The sequence below is a fragment of the Sander vitreus genome, chromosome 16 (genome assembly GCF_031162955.1).
Source record: "Sander vitreus isolate 19-12246 chromosome 16, sanVit1, whole genome shotgun sequence".
In the NCBI taxonomy this organism is placed as follows: Eukaryota; Metazoa; Chordata; class Actinopteri; order Perciformes; family Percidae; genus Sander; species Sander vitreus.
The window spans coordinates 6596268-6620285 of NC_135870.1; the positions used below are offsets into that span (position 1 = coordinate 6596268).

The window sequence follows — 24018 nt, forward strand, 5'->3', positions numbered from 1 at the left end:
ATTCAAGACGCTCATCTGTACAAAACATTTATTTGAAATTGACATAAAAAGAGCTTTGATTTGCATAATTTATATCTGAAATCCATGACAAGCAAACAATAACTAAGGGGGAAATGGCAAACAGACGTTTGTACACAAGTAAAAAGGAAGCTTAGGACTTGCAATGAAATATGTAAAACACAGAAATTATAAAAAGAGAAGACATACACTCACATGAACTGCTACCACAGAGTGAACAAAACATGCACTGAAGCACATCCACTGCTATGCCACTTCAGGAAAGGCCAAGAGGAAGTTTTTAAAAGAAAAAGAGTTGAGAAATGTCTAAAAAGGAGTTAAAGGGAGAATGTTAGGTGAGAGAGGGGTGTATAGGATCCCTTGAAATTGATGCCGGCTGTATTTTCATTGTCTGTCAATAGATGGCAGCGCCAGCACTGTAGCATCGCTCTTCAGCAATAATATATAACTCTGTTAACTCTTTTCTTTTTACATAAGAGACTACAGACAAATGGGCAAAATCTAGTTTAAAATGTCACAATCTCAACAGCCAACTAACGTGGTTGGTGTTTCTGTTGTTCTTAATGACTTCATACCTTTCTATATTCATTTTGGTTTGTTAATAGAGCTGCATATATACACGTATACACTTTGTGAGGCTTCAATGCTCTCTGGACTGAATTTGTATGTACATGTGGCAGAATGAGGGAAATAAATCTGAGCTTCTTCTTAAATCCAGAAAAAAAAAAAAGTTTCCTTCATCTTGTCTGAGTCTAACCAAGTCAAAACAGTCTGCACCTGCATGCCATGTCACCGCAGACATGTGCAGGAGCACCGTTTGTTCAGTCGGCTCGCTTTAACGGTTGGACTCAACACGTCAATCCTCATTTTCTAAGATTGGTGTCACCACATCGCCGATTTGAAATGACACATTCGGCATTTAGCCTCATGAAAGCTTCCACACTCTGGTGAAGAAATGGCACAGGTAACATTGATAGTGTGGACCAAACAGTGCGGCAAGCATAAACAGAGTTTAACTAAACAGTTTGTTCCAAACCCGCTTTGAAAATGTTGTCAGTAATTTTGCCCTGAAGCTAAACGTTATCAAAACACAAATACAGCGCATGCTTATTTTCCAGGGTCATTTGTTTTTGTAATGGTATAAATAATAAAAGTGAATTATTATTCATTACAATAAATATGTCAATAAATAAAAATGACCTTTGAAGTTCTCCATGGAAACATTTGACTAAACTATTGTTCCAACAGAAACTATTCCTTCTACAATGTTGTGTGTGTGTGTGTGTGTGTGTGTGTGTGTGTGTGTGTGTGTGTGTGTGTGTGTGTGTAACACTGAACACACAAAAGGCCGGACGACAAAGACTGAAAACATTTCTCCAATGTGACTGTACAAAATCTATGACATTTTTGAATCATTACACTCTATGAACATAATGAAATGATAGCTAAATACATTTAGATTATCAAATGGCACTGAAGAGGTAAAACTAATGACTAAAAGGCTGCAAATTGACCGTTATAACAAATGGACGATATTTTCCTACCATTAGTCAAGAAAATGTTCATGAACTGTTACATATGGTTTCAGAGAAGCCTAAATCTATAAAACAAATCTAGCATGATTGTTTTAAATACTACATGTGCCAGAGGACAGTGCATCAAAGAGGCACAGTATTAGTGACACAGCTAATGCCACTACTAACCAGTGTATATCCTCGTCTCCAGGTAGTGTATTGTGATCTGGGTAGAGGACCAGATGTGTGACACGCGCCCAGAGACTTCTAAGCTTTCAGTATTTGGATGCATGTTTCTTCATTGGAGCCTAAAACATGCAGCCGTTTTCTGCCTGTGGACGCTGACACCTTCATGTTAATCTGCTCCTTTGGAACACATTATCATGGTTGTCTTTGGCGGTAAGGTTGTTCAATTTGACCACAAAACTTTTTCTTCATTTTCATTATTACACCTCCGCATTTGGCAACTAGTCAACATCTTCAGAGCTCTGATAAATACGGCTCGACCTTCCCCTTTTTGCGTTTTTCTTTTTTAAAACTACTGGCAAGAATACGTGGCCGGTCCGCCACACAGAGGTAAGCCCCGTTCGTAACACAATGTCCACCGACAGTGTCTATGTGCTTTTAGTTGTCCTTGTGTTAAGTATTTTGTGTTTACTTCATTCGCAGTCCCCGTTACTTCAGCTCTCAGGGAGTGTCTGCGTGCTTGTAGTAGCCTCTCTGCAGGGCTGCGGAGGCGATGCTCTCAGCCGAGCGTCGCTGGTCCATACTTAGCAAAGCCTCTAACAGGTCGTTGATGTCGGCTTTTAGGCCCTGCCTCTGCATCCAGTTCTTCAGCAGTTCATACACTTTGTCAACGGGGGCTCCATTCTCCGCAATCCGAATGTGGTTGTCACTGACTCCAATCATTCTGAAAAACTTGTTATGGATCCGCACATCCAGGTACTCGTCGAACAAATCAAAGCTCTTCTTTAGGGATCTTTCTGACCCTTAAAAAACACAAAGGAATAGATCAAATTTAGATTTTGAGACACAAAATGGCACACAAAACTCTGGATTAAAATGTTTATCTTGTCGTTTTACACTAACTTTTAACTAAGTTAAATGCTTGAAAAACTCACAGGGTACAGTATATGCATTGCTCCTACATTTCAGTATGTTTTCCTTCAGGGGATGCATACATTAAAAACAATTTAACAAAAGGATCAAACGAATCTGTTTAGCCATGACCTGTTTAATTCAGCATGAGAAAACAACAGCAAAAAAGACGGCATGTTCCAACCCCTGAAGGCTCAGCTACGGCCTGACTGTCATGAGATTAATCTATCAAGCAGATAATGTGAGATCTTGAAGAGATGTGTTTATTTGACTTTCTTCTGGACATGACATAAACTGTAAAAAATAGAAATGTGTGTAGCTGCCTTTTAGTGCAAATCGAGTGACAATAAACAATGTCTAGCAGAGGGGAAATCTCTGCCTCCCACTGCAGGAATCTTACCTTGTAGTGGCACCAATCGATGTAGCAAAGGATCATCCTACAACATAAAATACAAATATAAGGGATGGCGGCACAGGTGATTAATATTTGAAAATGTTTGAGATCATCTACAGCAGAGGTGCCCAACTTATTTCATATGAAGGGCCACAAATGTATCTGGATGGAAGGCCATGGGCCAAAAATAAATTATGTTATGAGAAAATGTATAATATATTATAGAAAATTAACATTCTAAACCTAAAATACAATTTTCGAAAAAAAAACCCACTGCTCTTTAATTTGCATATATCACCCATATTACAGACCTTTTACAGTCATTTATCACTTGCAATATCAGTGGGAGACATGAGGTCTGGCTTGTTTTTGTTTTTTTTCCAAATGTCTTTCAACATTAGGGCTCCAGCTGAATTACAACATTTTCTTAAAAACATACGTACGTAATTTAATAGGTAAGTTTACCAGCGCTGTGCTTCGTCGTAAAATTCAGATTAAGTACTTTTGAGCTTCTGGTTGGATTTTACAGCACTTTCAAAATTAGAGGAGAATAAGCATGAGCATGTCAAAAGCCATAGAATGCCAAAACAAAGGCAGGATGGGCCAAATTTGGCCCCCGGGCCTGAAATTGGGCATCCTTGTTCTAGAGTTTCCCTCACCATGTCTGCAGGCGGTGGTCTGATGACAGTGGGGCTCTGGTGTGGGGTGTTACCAGAGGAAGCTGCAGTGGGCAGGGCCGACAGGCTAGTTTGAGACGAACTAGTGGTGTTGGGCAAACTGTCTCCTAGTCCTCGGTCCTCATCTTCGAGGGGAGGGGAGGCCTTGGTCATGACAGACTGGGTCTCCTGCAGCAGGGGCCGGGACTCTGGGCGAGACTCTTCCCCCTCCAGACCTGCGTTCTGATTGTTCTGTCTCTCCTCCGCTGTACCTCCACTCTCATCCTGAGCAGAAGAAAAAAAAAAAACATGCCAGATGGAAAACGTGACATATTGTACCACAGATTCTCTATGGTAATTGTGAGTGCTAGCAGACAATAACATCTAATATCATAAAGCCTTTCAAAAAGGTAAACAACATGAAAGAGATCAAATGCAAAAAAACAACAATAGGACTTACAATAGGAATCTTCACAATTTCACTGGAATCACAGTGGCTCTTTGAACCTGTTAAAAAGCAAACAAAGCATTAGGAATACATCCTTATTAAGCAAAACAACATTGCAAAAGGTGGAGTACACCATGTTGACTCACATGGTATTTCCCATGAACGCTGCTTGATTACGAACCACCACACAGCCGCGCCAATGATGATGATGATGAAGGTGATGGCCAGGGAAATGCATATAGGAGTAACTGGAAAAATAAATCAGTGAAGATGTACAAGAGGATTTAAAATAACATACAATGGTAAGCAGAAGGCTTTGGATGAAACAGTGAAAATGGTAAAGCGAAGTTACCAATGTCTGCAGAAGACGTAGGGGTCGGTAAAGGAAGGGCTGGGGAGGTTTTGGTTGGGGACGGATCCCGTTTCCGACACACCGTGTTAGAGAACGGGGTGCACTTCTTCACCTCCTCCTCTCCCGATTTACACCTGTAGTTTTGTAGAAAAGGAACGTTAAAACATGCAAAAAAACAGCACAACCCTTGGCTGTTTAAGATGGAAACCCAACAACGCAGTTGATCCAAAAGAGTTAGCCCATTATCCTAGGTATTACATTCATGTTGGATAATATTGATAAGGTTAAAGAGCACTGCAACAGAGAACTGAAAACCATTTCAGGAAAGGACTCTTACTTGGCACAACGTTTGCAGACTTCGCAGGCCTGATCTGGGACACAGAAGGTCCCTGGTCTGCACTGGCACCTGGTGTCTGTAGTCGTGGTGCAGATTGCAGTATTAATCTCATCTGTGGATAGTCAAGTTGTGAGAAAGATGGCAGACGTCAGCTTGTTTGTGAAATATCATGACAATGATGAGGGACATAAATCGAGTCAAATTTAATACATGGAATTTATACAGAGAGAAACACAATACCAATCTAGTCACCCATCAAATAACATTTCACAAAAAGTTACCATATCCAATACGCAAAGAGATATAATACAATATTATATGACGATTTAAAACATATCTCGGGTCATACAATCTAATGGGATCTAACTAGACTCATAATTAACCTGTGACCATTGGCATGCATTAAACAGCAAAAGATGGTGGACTTCTCAGGTAATTTGTAGACGTTTAGCAATTATGTGGCAATCTTTTGCACAAAAGTAAGATAGATAATTGGGTTTCCAATTATGTCTTCTTCTTAGATACAATTTGCCTAATTTTAACAGGATAATGAGGGATGGCGAATCTGGCATTCATTTATTGAACTGAGACCTGAAAAGACCGTAGCACTAGCCTTTAAGATAAGATCAAATTTAATAACAAACCAGCAGTCCACCGCCACATGATGACCTTTCACAGAAATGTGATGTCCATGCTTGCCAATTAAAGAAAAAGTGCAGCGTTAGGTTGGTTTGATTGCAAAATGTGAGCACACTCTACCATCTTGTAATCTTCTTCGAGAATAATTTTCCTACAATTTAATTCAGACAATTCAGCTCATTTTGTAGCAAGTTATTTAAAAAAAAAAAATATTTTGGAGTTTTAATGAGTTTAAAAGAACACTGCAAATTAGTTTTTAAGATATTCATTTCTAGCACACATTTTTGACCGGATTCCCCCATACGAGGACACGTGTTTAGTCAACTTTTCAACAGGTGAAAAATACAACTTTGCCCGGGATACAAAGTCCACAATTAGTCATCTGCCTGCAAACACTTTGTCACATTCATCGGGAAATTGAGAGGTGTGTCAGCAGTGCTCTGTTGATGAGCTGAGAACATTTGCGTATTTTATTGGGAGAAATTCTGTCATCATACATGTGAAGGTGAGAATTAAATGGAGTTTCCTGGTGCCAGCCTGCTGAAAGAAAGTAAAGACTCCAGAGTTTGCCTTCTCTCAGTCCATCTAATTCTTTGCATCTGTCCTGTCGTTAATTATTAGCGACCAGTGCTGGAAAGGTATTCAGATCCTTTTACTTAAGTAAAAGTACTAATAACACACTCTGTAAAAATACTCTGCTACAAGTAAAAGTCCTGCATTGGAAATGTTACTGCGGTAAAAATATGTAAGTAAAAAAAATGTGTGTGTGTGTATTTATATATATATATATATATATATATATATATATATACTCCTCAACGCAGCGGCCGCGGGTTCGACTCCGACCTGCGGCCCTTTGCTGCATGTCATTCAACCCTCTCTCCCCTTTCATGTCTTCAGCTGTCCTATACAAATAAAGGCCTAAAAATAATCTCAAAAAACATCATATCATATTTTATAAACTAAATGTGTTTTGTGTGCAAGAGATCTTAATTTGTAAAGTAACTAAAGCTATCAGATTAATGTAGTGGTAGTGGTAGTGGTAATGATAGTGGAGTAGAAGTCAAAAGTGGCCTGAAAAGAAAAAACTCAAGTAAAGTACAACTACATCAAATGTGTACTTAAGTACAGTATTTGAGTCAATGTACTTAGTTACATTCCACCACTGTTGACTATCAATGTAATGATCATAATGACCTAAATGTAGCTGGGTAGAATGGGCCGGTAGATATCACAGCTGTGACTTATGCTATGCAAGACTATATATGGAATGACTTGATGGCTCACAGCAACAACTTGGATTGTATGGATATAAACACATATACAGAGCAGGGATTTGTCACCAAGCAGACACATGTTTTGTTCAAAAGTGTGCTTGGTAATTTCTTTTTTTATGAACACTTTTTTTTTTTACTAAAAGGCATACACAAACACTCACACAGAGAGACAGCTAGTTTACGAGAGCAGTCCTCAACTGCAACTTCTGCCTATTGGGACAATGGGATTGACTGTTATCATTTTAATGAAAATAATGACAAGTTCCTTTGGAAAATGTTAATGTTGGAAGAAAAAATAGGGAGTGCTGCACAGGGTCAATAAACTTGGTGTTAGTGATGTTGAAGCATACAATCTGGTGCTCTTCAAGTAGCCAAGTATGAATAGAAAAATAAGGACAGCTTAGTTTTGCTGGAAGTCCATGGTATTGGTTGGCCGTCTAAAAAACATCTGACGCACCCTGATAATGAGTTAAAAATCCTTAATTAATACATCTATTTATGAATAAAGGCTAAATCAATACCATGGACCTCCATTAAAAGTAAGCTGAACGGTGCTTGTTTTTTATTCTTGTTCATAGTTTGAATTTTGTGAAGTTTCACAATGAATCCTATTGATAAAAACAAAAAAATCTTGAAAACAATAAAAAGGCCTGAGTGTATAATTTGTACAAAGAGTTGAATAGTAGTTCAAACAAAGTTGACTTTGTTGGACTTGCTAATTATAATATTCAGGGACATAATCTGCTCAATTTTGTCACATTTGTTTGCCATTTAATTCATTCAAATCAGTTGTGTTGTCGAGTGAGTTTAATTTCATATGTTGTTGACAACGCAACACTTTCTGCTTCCTTCATGCTGTGCTAAAGGAGCTCATTTCTAAATTGAAAATTGACACAGATTCTGTCTAAAGCCTGTCGTACCGTTGCACAGAGCAAGTAGTATTTAAGCTCAGTGTAGTGACAAATCATGGTTTTCAGTTTCGTCACATAATTATGCTCAGTGATAATTGGAATGTAACACATGCAGTGGAGAGCAACAAAGCTTTGAATAGGATCTGAGTCAGGGTAAAAAAATAAATAAATAAAAAACACACATTCAGAAGTGGCAGACTGGCAACAAGTCAGCTACCAGCCAGGCAGCTGGTGTTTTGAGGAATACACTGCACTTTATTGATTATGTTATTCTTATTAAATTGGCAGGTGCTTCGTGTAAGTCTGTGTGTCGGGGGTGGGGAGGGTGGGGCACAAAATCAGAGTGAATAGTCTGTTCAGCCCATTCTGAATAGGAAGAGCTTTTTCCTATGTCCTTCCTGTCTTATCCAAGTAGTTATCAACGAAGTTGACCTGATCTGAATGATACCTAAATGAATAACATGTTGTGACTGAAAACCAAGATTGCTTTCACAGGTAAACACCCCCCAAAACAATCATCATAAGGCTTTGTTTTAGAGAGACGACATTCAAATCCATGGCTTAAACGTGAAGAAAGCAAAACTTCCAACTAGCACCATCAATGATTCAATTGACTGTAGCCTCTCAAAATACGAGATTTCCCAGCAGTAGGTTCTTAAGTGTTACAGATAGCAGCACAGTTCATTTTAGGTGTAAGTAGTCCACAGCAAGGATAACTTTTCAAAATATGCTGTGTTCCCATTAATTATTACATGGTCATAAATAAGTTAAAACTAGAGCAAAACACACAAAGTTCTATCTTAAAACCGCAATGAATGAGCACAAAACACATCCTATGTAACAGTAGTCTCTTTTCTGTAGCTCCAGCCTTTCATTGGACACAAAGACGCCCAGTGTGGGAGACAATGAGACACAGCCACACCCAGTTCAGCCAGGTAGGACAGACACACAAGCAAATCCCCTGAGACAGGTAACGCGCTTACATTCAGCCCACGAAACAAAAACAACAAAGACACGCCCTACGACTCTGTGAAACATCATAAGATCACATTTTCAAGAGTGGATCTGAAAGAGGGGGGCACAGACAAAAAGGTATTAACTTTCCAAAACAATACATCTTTGACAAACTGGATTACAGATGACCCTTCTTTGGAATGGAAGGGCAAGTCAGTTATGTGTTATTTCACTTCTATTGCAGCCCTAATAATATGGTTAAATGGGTGAAAAAAAATGTCTCATTGTCTGACCACTCGCTTCATTGATTGCAATGAAGCGAGTGGTCAGACAGATTAGACAAAGCCTAATAGACCTCATTGTTAAAGTTGCTCAACCAGATCTTAGTAAATGTTATATGCAAAAACAAGACCCAGGTTGTAAAAAACAAACTTGTCAAGACAAAAAAAATGAATTCTTCCTACTGATTTAATAAAAATGAAGACGCTATGAAACACACGTCAAGATGCAGACAATCTTGTTACCTGAGCGGCAGTGTGTACAGGGCAAACAGCGGTTCATCCCGTTGGAGTGCTCTGTGTAGGTCTGTCCATGCTCACAGCCAAGACATGTCCCTTGTTCTTGGTCTCTTTCACATCCCTTCAGCACAAAGGATCCTGCAAATAAAAAAAAATAAAAAAGAGAACAACAACTCATGTGATGGATGTAAACATATTACAGGCAATTAAAGTCTTTTGAATCTTGACTTCTTAATTGTGATGCGTTTCCTGTTGAAATAGGATGTTTAGACAGGACATACCACAGGGATCACAGTGGTCTTTGTGCTTCTGAACTGTAAACCAATGGGATATCAGCAAAGACGAGAAGGGCAGTTTGATTTCATAAAAGTGCAGAGGCGTGGGACTTTGAGTTTTTCTTTACTTGTGCATGATTAACCGTTTTACACGAGCTGAGAGGTTTCCTGGAAGTTAACGTCCGCATTTCATGGGGACTAGAAGGAGGACAGGAATCGATTCACTGAACTACACAGTGACTGGACCTGCACTGGTCGCTAGTCATGCTCAGAACTGTTATACTCAGTTCATGCGTGCCATGAATAAAACCACTTGATTCTCATGTGTTTTCATGGTTCATCTGATGCACAAAAGAAAAAAAAGACACAGTAGAGAATGGAAAAAAATGATTTGGTATTGTGGTTGTTAGTACAGTTTGTTTTAGTTCAACTTAAGTGTGGGTAAAACTGATTCAATGTTCAACGTGCGTACTGGCAACAAAGTCTGCCTGGTTATATAAAAGCTCATACTGACAAAAAGAAGCAGACAGCTAACATAGAAGCGTCAAACTATGTGGTAACAACTAACCAACTAGCAAGAATGCAACACAAGAGCACCACAATCGTGGGAAAATCATAAAACCCAAGAGAAAAATATTTTTCTACAGGCCACAACCTAGCAGTGATGCTCTCTTTTATCAGTTAAAATCTATTAATTATATCTCGCCCTTAAATTACTTTATCCTTTTGTCTCTGTCTTTGTGCACACTGCTGTTTTATTTTCTAAAGGCCTCATTTCCATTGTTACTGTGAATTCAGATATAAGTTGATTTGCAGGAGCTCTTGCTGAAATCTCACTAGATTTGTAGGCCGGAAGGTCTACAAAAACGGACAAAAAAAACAACGCAACAGAATTAACCTTAAAGGATTTATTACTTTGGATGTTCATGCACATATAATTTGATAATGGGGATGAAAAATGTGTTGAAGAAATAAATTGATAAAGTGAATATGAACCAAAACCAGAGTAATCAAATAAAATTATTTTTTAGAATTCAGAATGGCAAATTAAATAATTTAATCAGCTAACAACCACATTGCAGTAATTGCATCTTGGCTAAATTCTGAGCTAAAAAAAGAGTCAACAGTCTTACCGAATTCTTTACATAATACATTAATATGGTTAGTACTTTTAATTACTTGGAACTTAAAAATAACTTCCACTGCATAAATTGTGCACTCTTTCCTTCGCTCTAATCTGCTGAGTTGCAGCAGTTGGACTCCTGCTCATGGCCATCATGCATTCTTTCCAGACCATGCAGAGAATATTTGCTAAACTCATTTGGGACACAGTTCAGGTTATGGGTTTGACATTTGACTCAACTTTCTTTTAAACAAAATGCCATTTTATATCTTGGCACTAGCTTGCACTCAGGTCTTATTATATTAGAAGACATAGATCAGTGTTTGAGGATACAGGAAGGAACACAATTTGTTGATCAGAGGGAGTTTCAGGTTGAAATGTTGCAGCAGGCGTACTTATCCAGGCCCACATTCCTCATACGTTTGGTATATGTCATATGTGATTCTCCTTACCAGCTTGGCAATTGAGGCAGCAGAGTCCCTGGTGGAGGTACTGCTCATTCTCAACACATGTCCTGTGTCGTCGAAGAGTGAGGTTTTTGTTTGTGTGTTCATCGCTGGACCACTGAGATGCTGGAGGTTCTGCTGCGTGACAAACCAGCCCGATGAGGAGCGCTGCCGCAAACACCTAAATCATCCAGGTCAGGGAGAGAAAGAGGGGGACAAAAGAAAAGCTTTGCATGAGTTTTGTGTCTCCACAGTTCACAGGCTCACCCACTCAAACTCATTAGCTGTAGGACAGTAAAGAGGAGAGTATCTTCATAGGAAACCTTATGTGAGTAATCTATGACTTAATTTGAACCATCTGATCTGAACATCTGCCGTGGGAAAGCAATTAAGGGAGCCATCCAGCTGGTCAGAAGTAGAGGCAAAACAACCCTGTGTGTACAGGATACAGAGCTATACACTAACTACATGCAGCGCAACAGGCAACCAAACTTAATTACTCCATGATCTGGTTTTTTCTTGTAGAAGAGGTTTAAAAAGCAGAGACTCTGTTTCCTCTGCTGTGGGTGTAAAAGAAAGGGTTTGATAAGGTATCTCAGCTAACACCAGGACAGTGCCCATATCAAATGTGATTCCAGAAATCCATTCATGTGCTAGATAATAACAGGCTTGTATAGGTGGGGTACTAAGAAGAATACAGCCGAACACTTTAGTGTGGCCCCCAGGCGCTGGTGTTTATTCACACGCTTTTCACCATGTCAATGTGAGAAGGCTCCATTCATTGGCAAACAACACACTTTAGTGGCTCTACTTCAAATGACCCACATTCTTAAACCCCGGCTCTTTGAATGCCATGACATGTGACACCACCATGAAGCGCCTCAAACGCAATGCGACACCTCCTGGGTAAATGAGAGGCATAGATTTGGAGGTTTTGTCTCTCCTGTGCACCCCCCCCCACACACACACACACACACACACACACACACTACCTCTACGAGACCAGGAGAGAAAGAAACAGGTGAGGGTGGAGAAAGAGGAGGAGGATCGATTCAAAGTGAGAAATTGAGAGTTGAAGATGGGATGTTCTGCAGGGAATAGGTTGTTTAAAAAAGGCAGTGTGGGAGAATGAGAGGAATAAAGACTGAGAACAGATAAACAGAGGTAGAGAAAGAGGGACAGGCTGTGGCTGAGAATGACTCCTGACGCTAGACTTGGCTCTCTGGAGGGCTGCCATGCCTTGTTGTTCAAAAGAACTTTCCTCTCTCACTCTCTCTCTCTCTCACTCTCTGCCTTTTTCCCTTCTTGCTCTCCCTCTGCTCACGTCAGACTTTCCAAAGACGCTGAGAGGCAGACGTGAAGGGGCAGACGGCCGGCAGAGCAGTCACAATCACACCATTTAGATCTATCCAAACATTCTGGGGAGGGGGAGACAGAGGAGAGAAGGAAAGGGGAGGGAGACAAAATGAGAGGGGGGGCTAACAGCTTGCATGACACAGGGTGAGTCTTTAGACTTGAATACACTATGTATATGACTGCAGGGTTGGGGGGGATGTAGAGACAGGGTCTTGGGGAAAGAGTATTCAGAAGGCCGTGTGAAAAGGCAAGAGAGCGAAATCTGGTATAAGCACATGTGCACGACAACACCGTGGAAAGAAAAGATGGGAAAATAGACAACTGGGGAAAGAATGAGCTGCACTAAAGGTAATCCAACACTCCTACAAAGCAGAAGTAGAATGTGAAATTGCACTGCATGTCCAAAAGTTTATTAGTCCACCCTTAAGTAGCTAATACTGAATTCCTATGGCCTATCAAAAGTTCCCACTCAGGTGTCTCTTTGACAGTAAAGATGCATAGACAGCATAGAGATGACATCATTTCCAGTCTTTGTTCATCCAGGGCCTGTGATTCAAAACACTCCCAGGTGCAGCCGCTCTCAATAGCTGCCCTGTTATGCTCAGCAGTTGAAGGATTGCTACACAAAAGATCTATTCAAATATTTTATGTTGGGTTGTAATTATCTATTATTTATATCATCTTTTAAAACATCTGATTGATGAATTGTTGGGTCTATAAAACATAAGAAAACGCCCCCCCCAAACAAGTCCACAAACCCAACATATTCAGTTAACAATGATATAATACAAAGAAAATGAGATAATCCTCACATTAAAGAAGCTGAAACCAGTTACTGCTTGGCTTTCCTTAAAATCACTTAATAGATTATCAAAATAATTCACGGTTTATTTTCTGTCTAGCGACTAATTATTGTTTCAGTTTGGAAAGGAAACATCAGAATTTGCTTTCGATACTGATCAGGGGTTTTAAGAGGGGTTGTTTTTATGGGACAGCAGAGGCATGCCAGTGCATCATTACTTCTTTGTGCTAATGTGAGAATCAAAAACAAATCTCTGTCACGCTTTTATTTTATTACAAAATAAAAGCTGGATAGAGATTGTAGAGTAAATCTGAGGGGAATCCCACCGTGTAGTATTTCTTGAACACAGCCTGCTTGCAGACAAGCAAAACGAACCACGCCATCAACATGTGTCCACACTAATGTCCTTAGGCTGCTAAACTACATTACCATAAATGCACTGTATACATAAACACTATGGGCAGCCACAATGTGGCTTAGTTTTACCTCCATAACCAAGCGAAGAGGGAAGACTGCAGTGACCATAACCTCAGTGTCGAAAGCCCTCCAAACCCACAATCCCTGGAAACTCTCCAACTCCCGGCTGAAGTGGTTCAGTCCACTTCACAGTCTTCTCTATCCTCTGTACAATGAGTGGGCTTGGCTGCAGATTATTTGGTAAAACAGTGTCCTACTGTCATGCTCTCAGTCTGTATGTATGATAGGTTAGTACTATGCGTGTGTGGATGCAATTTAAGCTAATAAAAAGTTGCAATAAAATAATGAGGAGCCCTCTGTTTATCTGACAACAGTAGCTCCCCTCCACTTCCTCTAAACACCCTGGGTTCTTCCAAATTTCCTTGGCACAAACTCTATACATGCCATGTACACTGAGAATGCATTTGTGACTAAATGACAGGACATCCTTTCAGCTGACCTAGGTTATCAATGGGCCATTTAGAGGGCTGTGATCACTCCATATCCCTGAGGGAATTACAGTGAGCTCCATTATAAATGAAATGGGGCAGAAACTGAAAATGCAATGAACTCTTGCACACACAAAACATACAAATAAAGGGGGAGACGTTTTCATATTGGACAGATGATGATTTCAATCATAGTCAACTGATAAGGAACAACATGATTACTTCATTATATTCCTGCGTGCGGAGTATGACCTGACTCTCCATATCATGCTTTTCTTATTAGCCAATTAAAAAAAAAAAAAGTAAATGCAGGACATTTGTGATATTTACGATATGGTACATCTATACTCTCAAACATCATCATGACATCATCTTGAGAAGTTTAGCTTTAAATTACTACTATGCATAAAATTCTGAGGATGTTAGATTAGAAATATCACACAATGTCACTCATAATACACACAGAGTTTTAATGTATTCACATATGAATTTTCTCATCTTACTCATGCTGTCAATAGAAAAACAGATATAACGTTGTCACTTTGTAGTTAATGCAATCCATTCCATCAGGTTTTTGAGTGTAACCTTAACTGCACGCCGATTTGTTGATCCAACAAAAACTTAATGAGTTGATCGGATTATAGACTGTCAGCTGCCGGAGGTTCAACTAACACTGATAATCAACTGTTACTTCTTACAACTGATTTTTTAAAAGCACTTGGGCATTTAATAAACTGGAGAATGGAACAAATGTGTTTCTGCCACAGTTGTTAATATGTGACGCGTCATGAATGACTTAAACATGAAAGGTATACTCCAGTTTAAATGTCACCAACATGTGTCTTCCTCTGACCTTACCACAGCGCAATCTTTCAAACTTTTCAGCTCAAATGCCAGGGCCTCCCACAACCACAGGAAAGAGAAACATCCACCCCCATCTCATAGCAGAGGAGGTGGCACTATCATTACAGCTGCAGCTGTTTAGAAGCACAACTGATGGCAGAGTTTAAACTGTCTTTGTCAATTAAAAAGTCCAAAGTTGGTATGTTGCACAATTAGTCCAATTTCTATCAAAGCAAAGTGGCAAACCCTCACATTTGAGAAGCTGTAACCAGACAATGTGTAACATTTTTCACCTTGTTTTGCTTGGAAAAATGACGATTAAACGATGTCAAAATAGTTGATTATTTTAATGTGAATCAACTTATCTTTTGCGCTCTATTGCTGTGTTTATTACCAAAAATAAACACAGGTCCATATTTTATGGTATTCACCATTACCTACCCATAACTGCTCAATTATCTTGTTTAATTGAATTAATGATTCCTAATTTAAACTGATTAATTGGAATTTGAACAACATAAACACTGTCCTGGAACAGATGCCTTCTATACTATCATATGTGTGGCAGTAAAAACCAATGTGTACCATAGAGCTGCAAAGATTAATCGATTAGTTGTCAACTATTAAATTAATCACCAACTATTTTGATTAATCGGTTTGACTCACTTTTTTATGAAGTTTTTTTTCTCCGATTCCGGCTTGTTCAATGTTTATATTTTCTAGTTTCTTCACTCCTCTGTAACAGTAAACTGAATATCTTTGAGTTGTGAACAAGACAAGACATTTGAGGATGCCATCTTGGGCTTTGGGAGACACTGATCAACATTTCTCACCATTTTTTGACATTTTATAGACATCGACTAATCGATTAATCGAGAAAATAATTCACAGATTACTCGACAGTGAAAATAAACGTTGGTTGCAGCCCTATACTATACTACAGAGCCCCTAAGGGGACATGACATAACTTCTTTTCTTTCTTGTGCATATGAGAAACTTTCTGGTGTGCACGAGATACTTTCTGGTGGGCACGAGATACTTTCTGGGGCGCACGAGATACTTTCTGGGGCGCACGAGATGCTTTCTGGGGCGCACAAGATGCTTTCTGGTGGGCACGCAAAAGTATCTCATGCTCACAAGAAACCAATCTAAGGCTAGCAAAATGATGCTGACGTTATGTGTCTAAAGTAAATATTTCACATTCACAGCATGACATCAGTTAACAGTTGCCTTATCATCTTTGAGTTTGTTGATGACACTGTCAGGTACATTTCGTTGCATTTTCAGGATGATGAATACTTCCTCCTCGGCAGCCATTCTGACTGCTACTCAGATTGGTTTCCCGTGCGCATTAGAAAGCATCACACCAGAAGAAATAATAAATCCCAGTTTCAGTAACTGTGTAATGTACAATGGAAATCCCTCAAGGCTGACCTTGACAGGACAGTGAAAGCTCTCTGCTTCACAGATAAAGCCTGACATACGCTGGAGACGGGGGGGAGACGGGGGGGGGGGGTTGCACGCCTTTCTTGAGTGATGAATTACACTGACATCCTGTCTTCGATGATGAAGGCATGTACAACCCAGCATATGTCAAGAGAAAGAAGTCTGACACTTGCTACAGCATGTAAATAAATCCAAAGTTCAGCCGAGCTCGGATACATTCATCTTTATAAAGCCGAATGATATAAAACGAAGAGAATGACTCCCATGTCAATTTGAAGCAGTTAGACAAGAAAGTGCTCGCAGTGTGAAAAATGCATTGTTGAGCCACAAAAACTGCACACATACAATACAACAAGCACACATACAGTGTATGTGTGGGAGCGTGTGAAAAGCGACGGCCCCCTCCTCTCAGGGAGCACAGGAAGCTCAAGACAATACAGAGGCTTCATGCAGGGTTCAGCTCCAAACTGTTCCCTCCACAGCAGCCTGCCTCAGAGCAGGCCTAGCACCCGATTGGACGCACAACATATCCGCTAGGCTGGATATTTATAACTCAGGGAAGCTGCAGCTCCACAACACAAATTCTTGAGTTTCCTCAGGAGGTAGCCTTCACTGATTAGACTAGTGTGACAGTGTGTCACAAGCAGGTTAGGTGACATTCACCTTTGTAAAAAAGAAAGCGCAAAAACAACCTGTGATGACGACAGTTATAATGAATTTATCGGCAGCCAATCTGAAACCACAAATTATAATGACTGACGCACTGAAGTTGATGTTGACCACACAAAAATGGGCTCATTGTTTTGATGACTTAAAAGGAAAAGGCCAGGGTTCAAAAGTTGTAAGCAGGTGCAGTGTGACATACATTTTCCAACTTGTTTGTGTTGTGAGGTCGAGGTGATCTCTAGTGTGGTTTAAGGTTGGCTTCTGATCTCACACACGTACACAACATCATTGTGAGTCATACGGCATGTTATTCAGGGACAGCGGATTTGAACGTCAATCCACAAATTTAATTCAGAGATTTGTGTGCAGTAGGGCTATTAACTTAGCCTTTTTAAATTCTGATTAGGCCCTTCACCGAGAAGCTGAGCGGCGACTCATCAGACAACCCCAGGGGGGTGAGAATGAAAAGAGCAAGAACGGATGACTAATGGATTAAAGTATGTGCAGGAATCCATCACCTCGCTCTAGAGACAATCACATTAGCTCCATTAAAGCTTGTCTTTGTGTTAAAAGGAAAAAAAAGTCCATGAAGCTCTGGCAGTTTATAGCCTTCTTTATAAACACATCACAGCAAAAATGTAGAATATGTGGCTGCTGTAGCAGGTCACCAAGGACTTAAGTGACCATCAATAGCTGGAATTTATGTTGGATTTATGTCTTTGTAAACAGAAGTCCATTCTCTGGACAAAGGTTCTAAAACTCTAACATTTTGTTATAATCTGCTCATTCATCCAGGAGAGCAGGAAGTCAGAGGATATAGCACTGATGCAAAACTTCATATTAGGTCATGTATCCGGGTGCCACTAAATACCTACATGTCTACTGCACCTCCTTTTTTAAGCAGAAATTCCAAAACGTCACAGGTTATTACTTCTCTTCGTTGTTTTGTGTTCTATAAGAGTGAATTGAAGATTTTTGGCTTTTGGACTGTTGGGTGCACAAAACAAGCCATTTAAATATGTCAACTTTGGAAAATTGCGGAGGGCATTTTTCACTATTTTCTGACACAACGACCAATTGATTAATTGATAGTTTAACCTTTTTCAGCTGTTTGGTCTGTTAGGTCAGGCTGCAACTAACAAATATTTTCATTATTGATTAATTAGTTGATAATTTTTCTCGATTAATGGATTGACTGTTAGGTCAACAACTGAATATAGCGAAAATTGTGCATCAAACTGCTTGTTTTGTTCAACCAACAGTCAAAAGCCCAAAGATATTCAGTTATATATATATATATATATAAAAAAAAACAGAGGAAGCAGCAAACCCTCACAATTTAGAAGTTGGAACTAGGAAATGTTTGGCATCTTTGCTTGACATTTTCAAGCAAAGATGCCAAACAAACCATGAATCGATTATTATAGCTGATTCTTTTGTTGTAATCGATGATCGAAATGCCCACATTTGCAGCTGTAACACATAACAGCATTTAATGCTGACTTCCCTTTGCTTCATGGTTTTGTCTTGATGAAATACAGTATGGATAGATCCTTTCCAATAAGTCCCACTCAGGCTGAAACTAACAATTATTTCCATTATTGATTAATCTGCCATTTTAGTCTATGAAATGTGCAAAAACTACTTTCAAAAAGTTATTCACAATTCCTCACAGCCCAAGTGACATCTGCAAATAGCTATTTGTTTTCCCAACAAACCGTCTAAAATTCCATCCAAAAAGATATTACGTTTAGAGTGACGTAAAACAAAGAACATAAGCAAATCCTCAAATGGGAGTAGCTGGGACCAGACAGAAAACGTTTGGGCTTTTAGTTTGAAAAGTGACTGAAATGATTAATCAATTATCAAAATAATTGAAGAGTGATTGACTTATTGTTTCAGCTCTACTAAAATGCCAACACATTTGCTTTAGTAGCATTTGGAGATAAAAGCATAACAGCTTTGTAATAGTGATTTCTGCTTGATGATTTTGTCTCTTTTAAATAGTCTGAATATGGAAGGCTTTGACATATGTACTACTCATAAAATACACCTCTATATGACTTCCACACAGATAACAAAACAGCTGCCACTGTCTGACATAGAAAAGTATGCCCTCCAGTGAGCATTACACTTGTGTCTTTAAACATTAAAACAGTGTAAAAAAGAAGCTAAGAATAGCTTTGCACCCTTCGGCAAATAATGTCCATTCCTAGTATAATGTCCTCAAAGAGCAATGTAAATGTCTAACTCATGTGATTTGATATTCAGATGACTTCTGTACACATGGGAGAGCTATGTATGAGAGTATTGCACCACAAAGTAGTTCTGACACTGTGTGTGAGATAGGGCTGCAAGCCTGCAACTAACTATTATTTTCATTGTCAAATAATCTGTTGATTATTTTCTCAATTAATCAATTAGTTCTATAAAATGCCATAAAATGGTGAAAAATGTCCATTAGTGTTTCCCAAAAGCCACAAAGACATCCTCAGATATCTTGTTTTGTCCACAACTCAAAGATATTACATTTACTGTCCTAGAGAGCGAAGACACCAGAAAATATTCACATTTAAAAAGCTGGATTTAGAGAATTTTTACTTCTTTTCTTACAAAGTTCCTCAAACCGATTAAACAACTATCAAAATAGTTGGCAACTAACTTAAGAGTTGACAATGACTAATGGATTCATCTTTGCAGCTATAGTGTGACATGATTTTAGTTGCTATTTGGGTCTAAACAACACAGAATGAATGAAGCTAGGTGAAGGTAAAATGTCCATCTAGTGCTGCTTGGCACACAGTAAATTCTCCCCACTTATCACACAGCTAGATTGTTCATGTCGGAGCGCTGACTTGCCTCTCATGGTATGCATTACGTGTGTGGGTGGGTCACACCTGTACAGGTGGCACTCCCTAAGTGAGTCAGCAGGTCTTTGATATCTGGAGTGATTCACATTTTTACGATGCCAACAACAACAGCAGGTTCCTTCAGAAAAATGGATTGGCCAACAATAAAATATTGCTATGTCCGCTCTCGAGAATAATACCTGGTTGGAAACTGTGACAGGCCAACATAAAAGGGCACACAACCACCTGGTATCTGACAGTGAGTTGGTTGCGCCACATTGCATCATTCAGTGTCTGTCTCTAAGCCACAGGCTCTGTTGTACAACTGCTCACATGGTCACCATGTAAAGCAGCAATAAGCAGCAGTTTATGTATTACTCTAGAGTAGCCAATTTGTTGACCACTGCTCAGTCCCCAGTGACACAGTTTGGCCTCCACTTGTCCCAGATGTCAGTCCTGCCCTGACATAGAGGGATATTTCCTGTGTGAACCAACACCCAGACACACAGTAAGTAATCACAGATAACAATCTAGGATACATTTGCATGGGCATGACAATTCTCAGAAGTAAATTGATGCCACTAATATCAGCATATCTGTGTACTCTAGACAGGAAGTTTACTGGACGGCCAGGCACGTACACTGAGGCAATTTGAAGGGGTGTGGGGGATTAGAGAGGGAGGAATGGGGGTGGAGGGAAAAGGGGGGGGTGTTTAGTTTCCCCATAGTCCCTTAGCAACAAGGCCTGCTGGCGAGGCCTCCAGAATGTACTGTAGTTTACAAAAGAGATAAACATTGACTTTGCCACCCGGAGAAGTAAATCTGATGGAACACTGCATGACTTAAAATACAAATCAGACAACGCAGAAAACAAACATTAAAGCTCCAGGCACATCAGCAGACGTTACATTTACTTTATCAACTACATTTACAGTGAGAAGAGCTACAGTAGGCATCTGGTATGCCGCAACATTACAGCTTAATGACTTGTACTGCTGCCCTTATCAACCGCAAAAGAAGCCTTGCCTTAATTTGCTTGGTCATTACTGGAACTTTGATTCATTTTCCGTTTCCTATCTCACACTGTAATGTAAAGCAGTAAACTTAAGTATTTGAAGGAAACCCTTCTAGAGTCCCACATACAATTCCTTCAAATTTTGCATTAATCCAAAGAACCTCTTAGGGCTGGGTAATTTGACGATATAAAAATGTGTAACGTATATTTCTATTACCGCTTCCATGGAGGTTATGTTTGCGGTTGGGCTGTCTGTTAGGAAAAACAGACAGGCCCGATTTTCATGAAACTTGGAGGAGGCGTGTAGCATGGGTTGAAGAAGAACCCATTCAATTTCGGAGAGGATCCCAATCATGGGGTATTCCCTTTCGTTAACATCGCGAGACAGGGTAGGCTATTTGTACTGCGCTCATGAGGTGTTGGAATAATCAAAAAATATATGTTCCTGATCATATTTCATGGCTCCCGTGATTAGTTTTCTTTTGCTCTTCATTGTCACGCAAAAAACAGCTATCAACCTGTTGTTGAAATGCTCTGAGCAATACAATACAACACAACTTCTTTGTAGCATCCCTGTTGTTTCCACATTACAACTTAAATGCTCACAAACACACCAAAGTCGGCACGACTTCCCAACAAGGGAAATTGGACCATCCGAGGAGCACACATGGACGCACCACTGGCCTTGGCGAAGATCTGCTCTCTCAGAGTGCCATTCTTGTTCTATATCGTATCTATCGCGATGGTGAAAACACTGCGGTCCGAACTAAGTCATGGCAATATTTAAGTCATTCGGACAACACTTTACGTTCTGATCCATGCACGTTATGTTCACTTAGCACTACAGTTCTTAATAAAATGAGAAAATACTTTTTCATTTTTTTTCAAGTACTTAATTCACACAGGAGTATCCAAACGTACGAACTTTTTTCACATAAACCATTTATTAAATTACCAGAAAACATGCTTTATCGTGATATATCGTTATCGAGATATGAAATGACCTATATTAGTATTATCGGGATAGAAGATTTTGGCTATATCTCCCAGCAGCCCTAGAACCTTTAATGAGTTGGCTACACGTTAAGGCCTTATACAGTGAGCTTATAGTATTTATAGTGTCAGGCTTTGGTGCTGCACAGATGGAAAAAAAACAACAGCCGGGGAATGAAAAGACGTCTCTGTGAGGGTCTGAGAGTGGAATTAACTTTACTGGAAAACTGTTGGGAAAACTGTGTGACTTTAATTGACTAACGGGCAAAATGAATTCTTGGCTTTTCTGGGGTCAAACTGACATGCTACTATTAACCCCGTGCCTCTCAACACACTCTTCACACAATGTGATTTAAAGCTTGCTTGAGCAAAAGTGCACTCCACAGCCAGGGCCATAACTGCAGTGCACTTAATAATAGTGCCAATAGTCCTAGCTCCATCCGCTGTGACAGTCCAAGAGCCATCATATGCTGAATGTCTGAACAATATGACCGCATGATGTCCAACACAGATGGTTGCTGTAACGTTGAGGCTGGGGGGGGGGGACTGAGTGAATATGCAGCACATGTACTGTAAACCAGAAAGGAGCCAATAAGCTTCAGATGAGTCTCTTCTCTACAGAAATAAACACATTATTCAACAACAAACACAATGTTGCTTCCTGTGTATGAGCTCTTGCTGGACAATGAACGGGCTTGTTTTATCTTATCCAACAAGTTCACACACACACACACACACACACACACACACACACACACACACACACACACACACACAGGCCTGGCTGTGATTTCTGCTCCCATGTTAACAGCACAGCCTCCTAAAAGAGTCAAGGATTGTCTGGCTTAAGCTTCAACTTAATTAGACAATCGGTATATAAGCGGCGTCTTGCGACATTTTGAATCAACATGCTATTTGTGTTATTAGCTAAATTAATGTATAACGTTAACTGTCCCGCTGAAGCGCCAGGCGCCCATACAAGATAAGAAGCTATCTTAAGTTAAAAGCATATTTTAATAATCATTAGCACTTTAATAAAGATAACACGAGCGTCTCTTAATTAAACACTGTTATGTAAATGCATACAAGCAAGCATACCGAAGGTTATGGTTGTTTTTACTTACAGAAAGTTTCCCGACCGACGGACCGAAGTTCATCTTGAGAACTTCGAGATGAGAGGAAATCCCGGCGACTACGCGTCACAAACCAACCAGTTTAAAATCTCTAAAAAACACAATTACAGCGAAAAAGAAAACTGCACCACAAGTCCAGCTTTAAAACTGTCCGTCGCCCGGTTTCTTTCATGAGTTTACTTGTCACTGACAAAACTTTACAGCGTTTTTCAGGGAGCTGAGAGACACTAGTCTGAGCACCACTGAAGACTTTTTTCCCCGTGACGTCAGACTGCCCAGAAGCCAATCACAACGCTTCACCTAGAATAATAGGTTTTCAACAGAGGTGGACGAAGTACTTATATCTATTACTTACTAATATATATCTACTTACTTACTAAGTAAAAGTAGCAATACCACAATGTAGAAATACTCATTTACAAGTAAAAGTCATGTATTCAAAACTATAAGCATCAAAATATACTTAAATAATAATAATATATAATTGGAATAATTATTAATGCATTAATGCCTTTTTCCTTTAACTTAACCTGTAAATTCACAACACGGTTTATTTTTGATTATATTTGGTATTATTAATCCAAACCTGCAAAGTAAGAAAAGTTAGAAAATAAATGTAGAGTAGTAAAAAGTACAATATTTATTGTAGTAGAGAAGCAGTATAAAGTAGAGCTTAAAGTAAAGCACAAGTAACATAAAATTGTACTTAAGTAGGCTATGTACTTGACTAAATGTACTTAGGGCTTTCCACCACTGGGTTTCAATGAAGAAAAAAAACAATATAACATTTTAACATATTTTTTACCTTACAGTTTGCAATTATGTCTGTGGGGTGAAATATGCAGCGATGTTATATAAATTGAAGCAGGCTCTTCATTCAAATGGTTCATCTCAGGCTTTGATCTACATTTCCAAGTGACTAACAATATCTAACAATATCCATTAAGTTTGTAATGTATAACTAGTTATAACTAACTAATGTGCAACAGGTTGAAGCACCAGTGAATGAATAATCGCTAAGTCTGACTTTTTGGCACAAATACACACTCC

General features: G+C 39.4%; 1 protein-coding gene across 1 annotated transcript; it reads right to left on the reverse strand.

Annotated features, from left to right (window-relative positions):
• Nucleotides 1-13: 13 nt before the first annotated feature.
• tnfrsfa (tumor necrosis factor receptor superfamily, member a) lies at nt 14-23238 on the reverse strand. Its single transcript, XM_078270843.1, has 10 exons — nt 22960-23238; nt 10967-11141; nt 9123-9254; nt 4818-4929; nt 4481-4614; nt 4275-4376; nt 4141-4187; nt 3684-3965; nt 3031-3067; nt 14-2521 (listed from the first exon to the last, which is right to left on the reverse strand). Exons 1-10 carry the CDS (start codon nt 22990-22992, stop codon nt 2220-2222), a joined length of 1356 nt encoding a protein of 451 aa, XP_078126969.1. The 5' UTR covers nt 22993-23238; the 3' UTR covers nt 14-2219.
• Between the last annotated feature and the right edge of the window lie 780 nt (nt 23239-24018).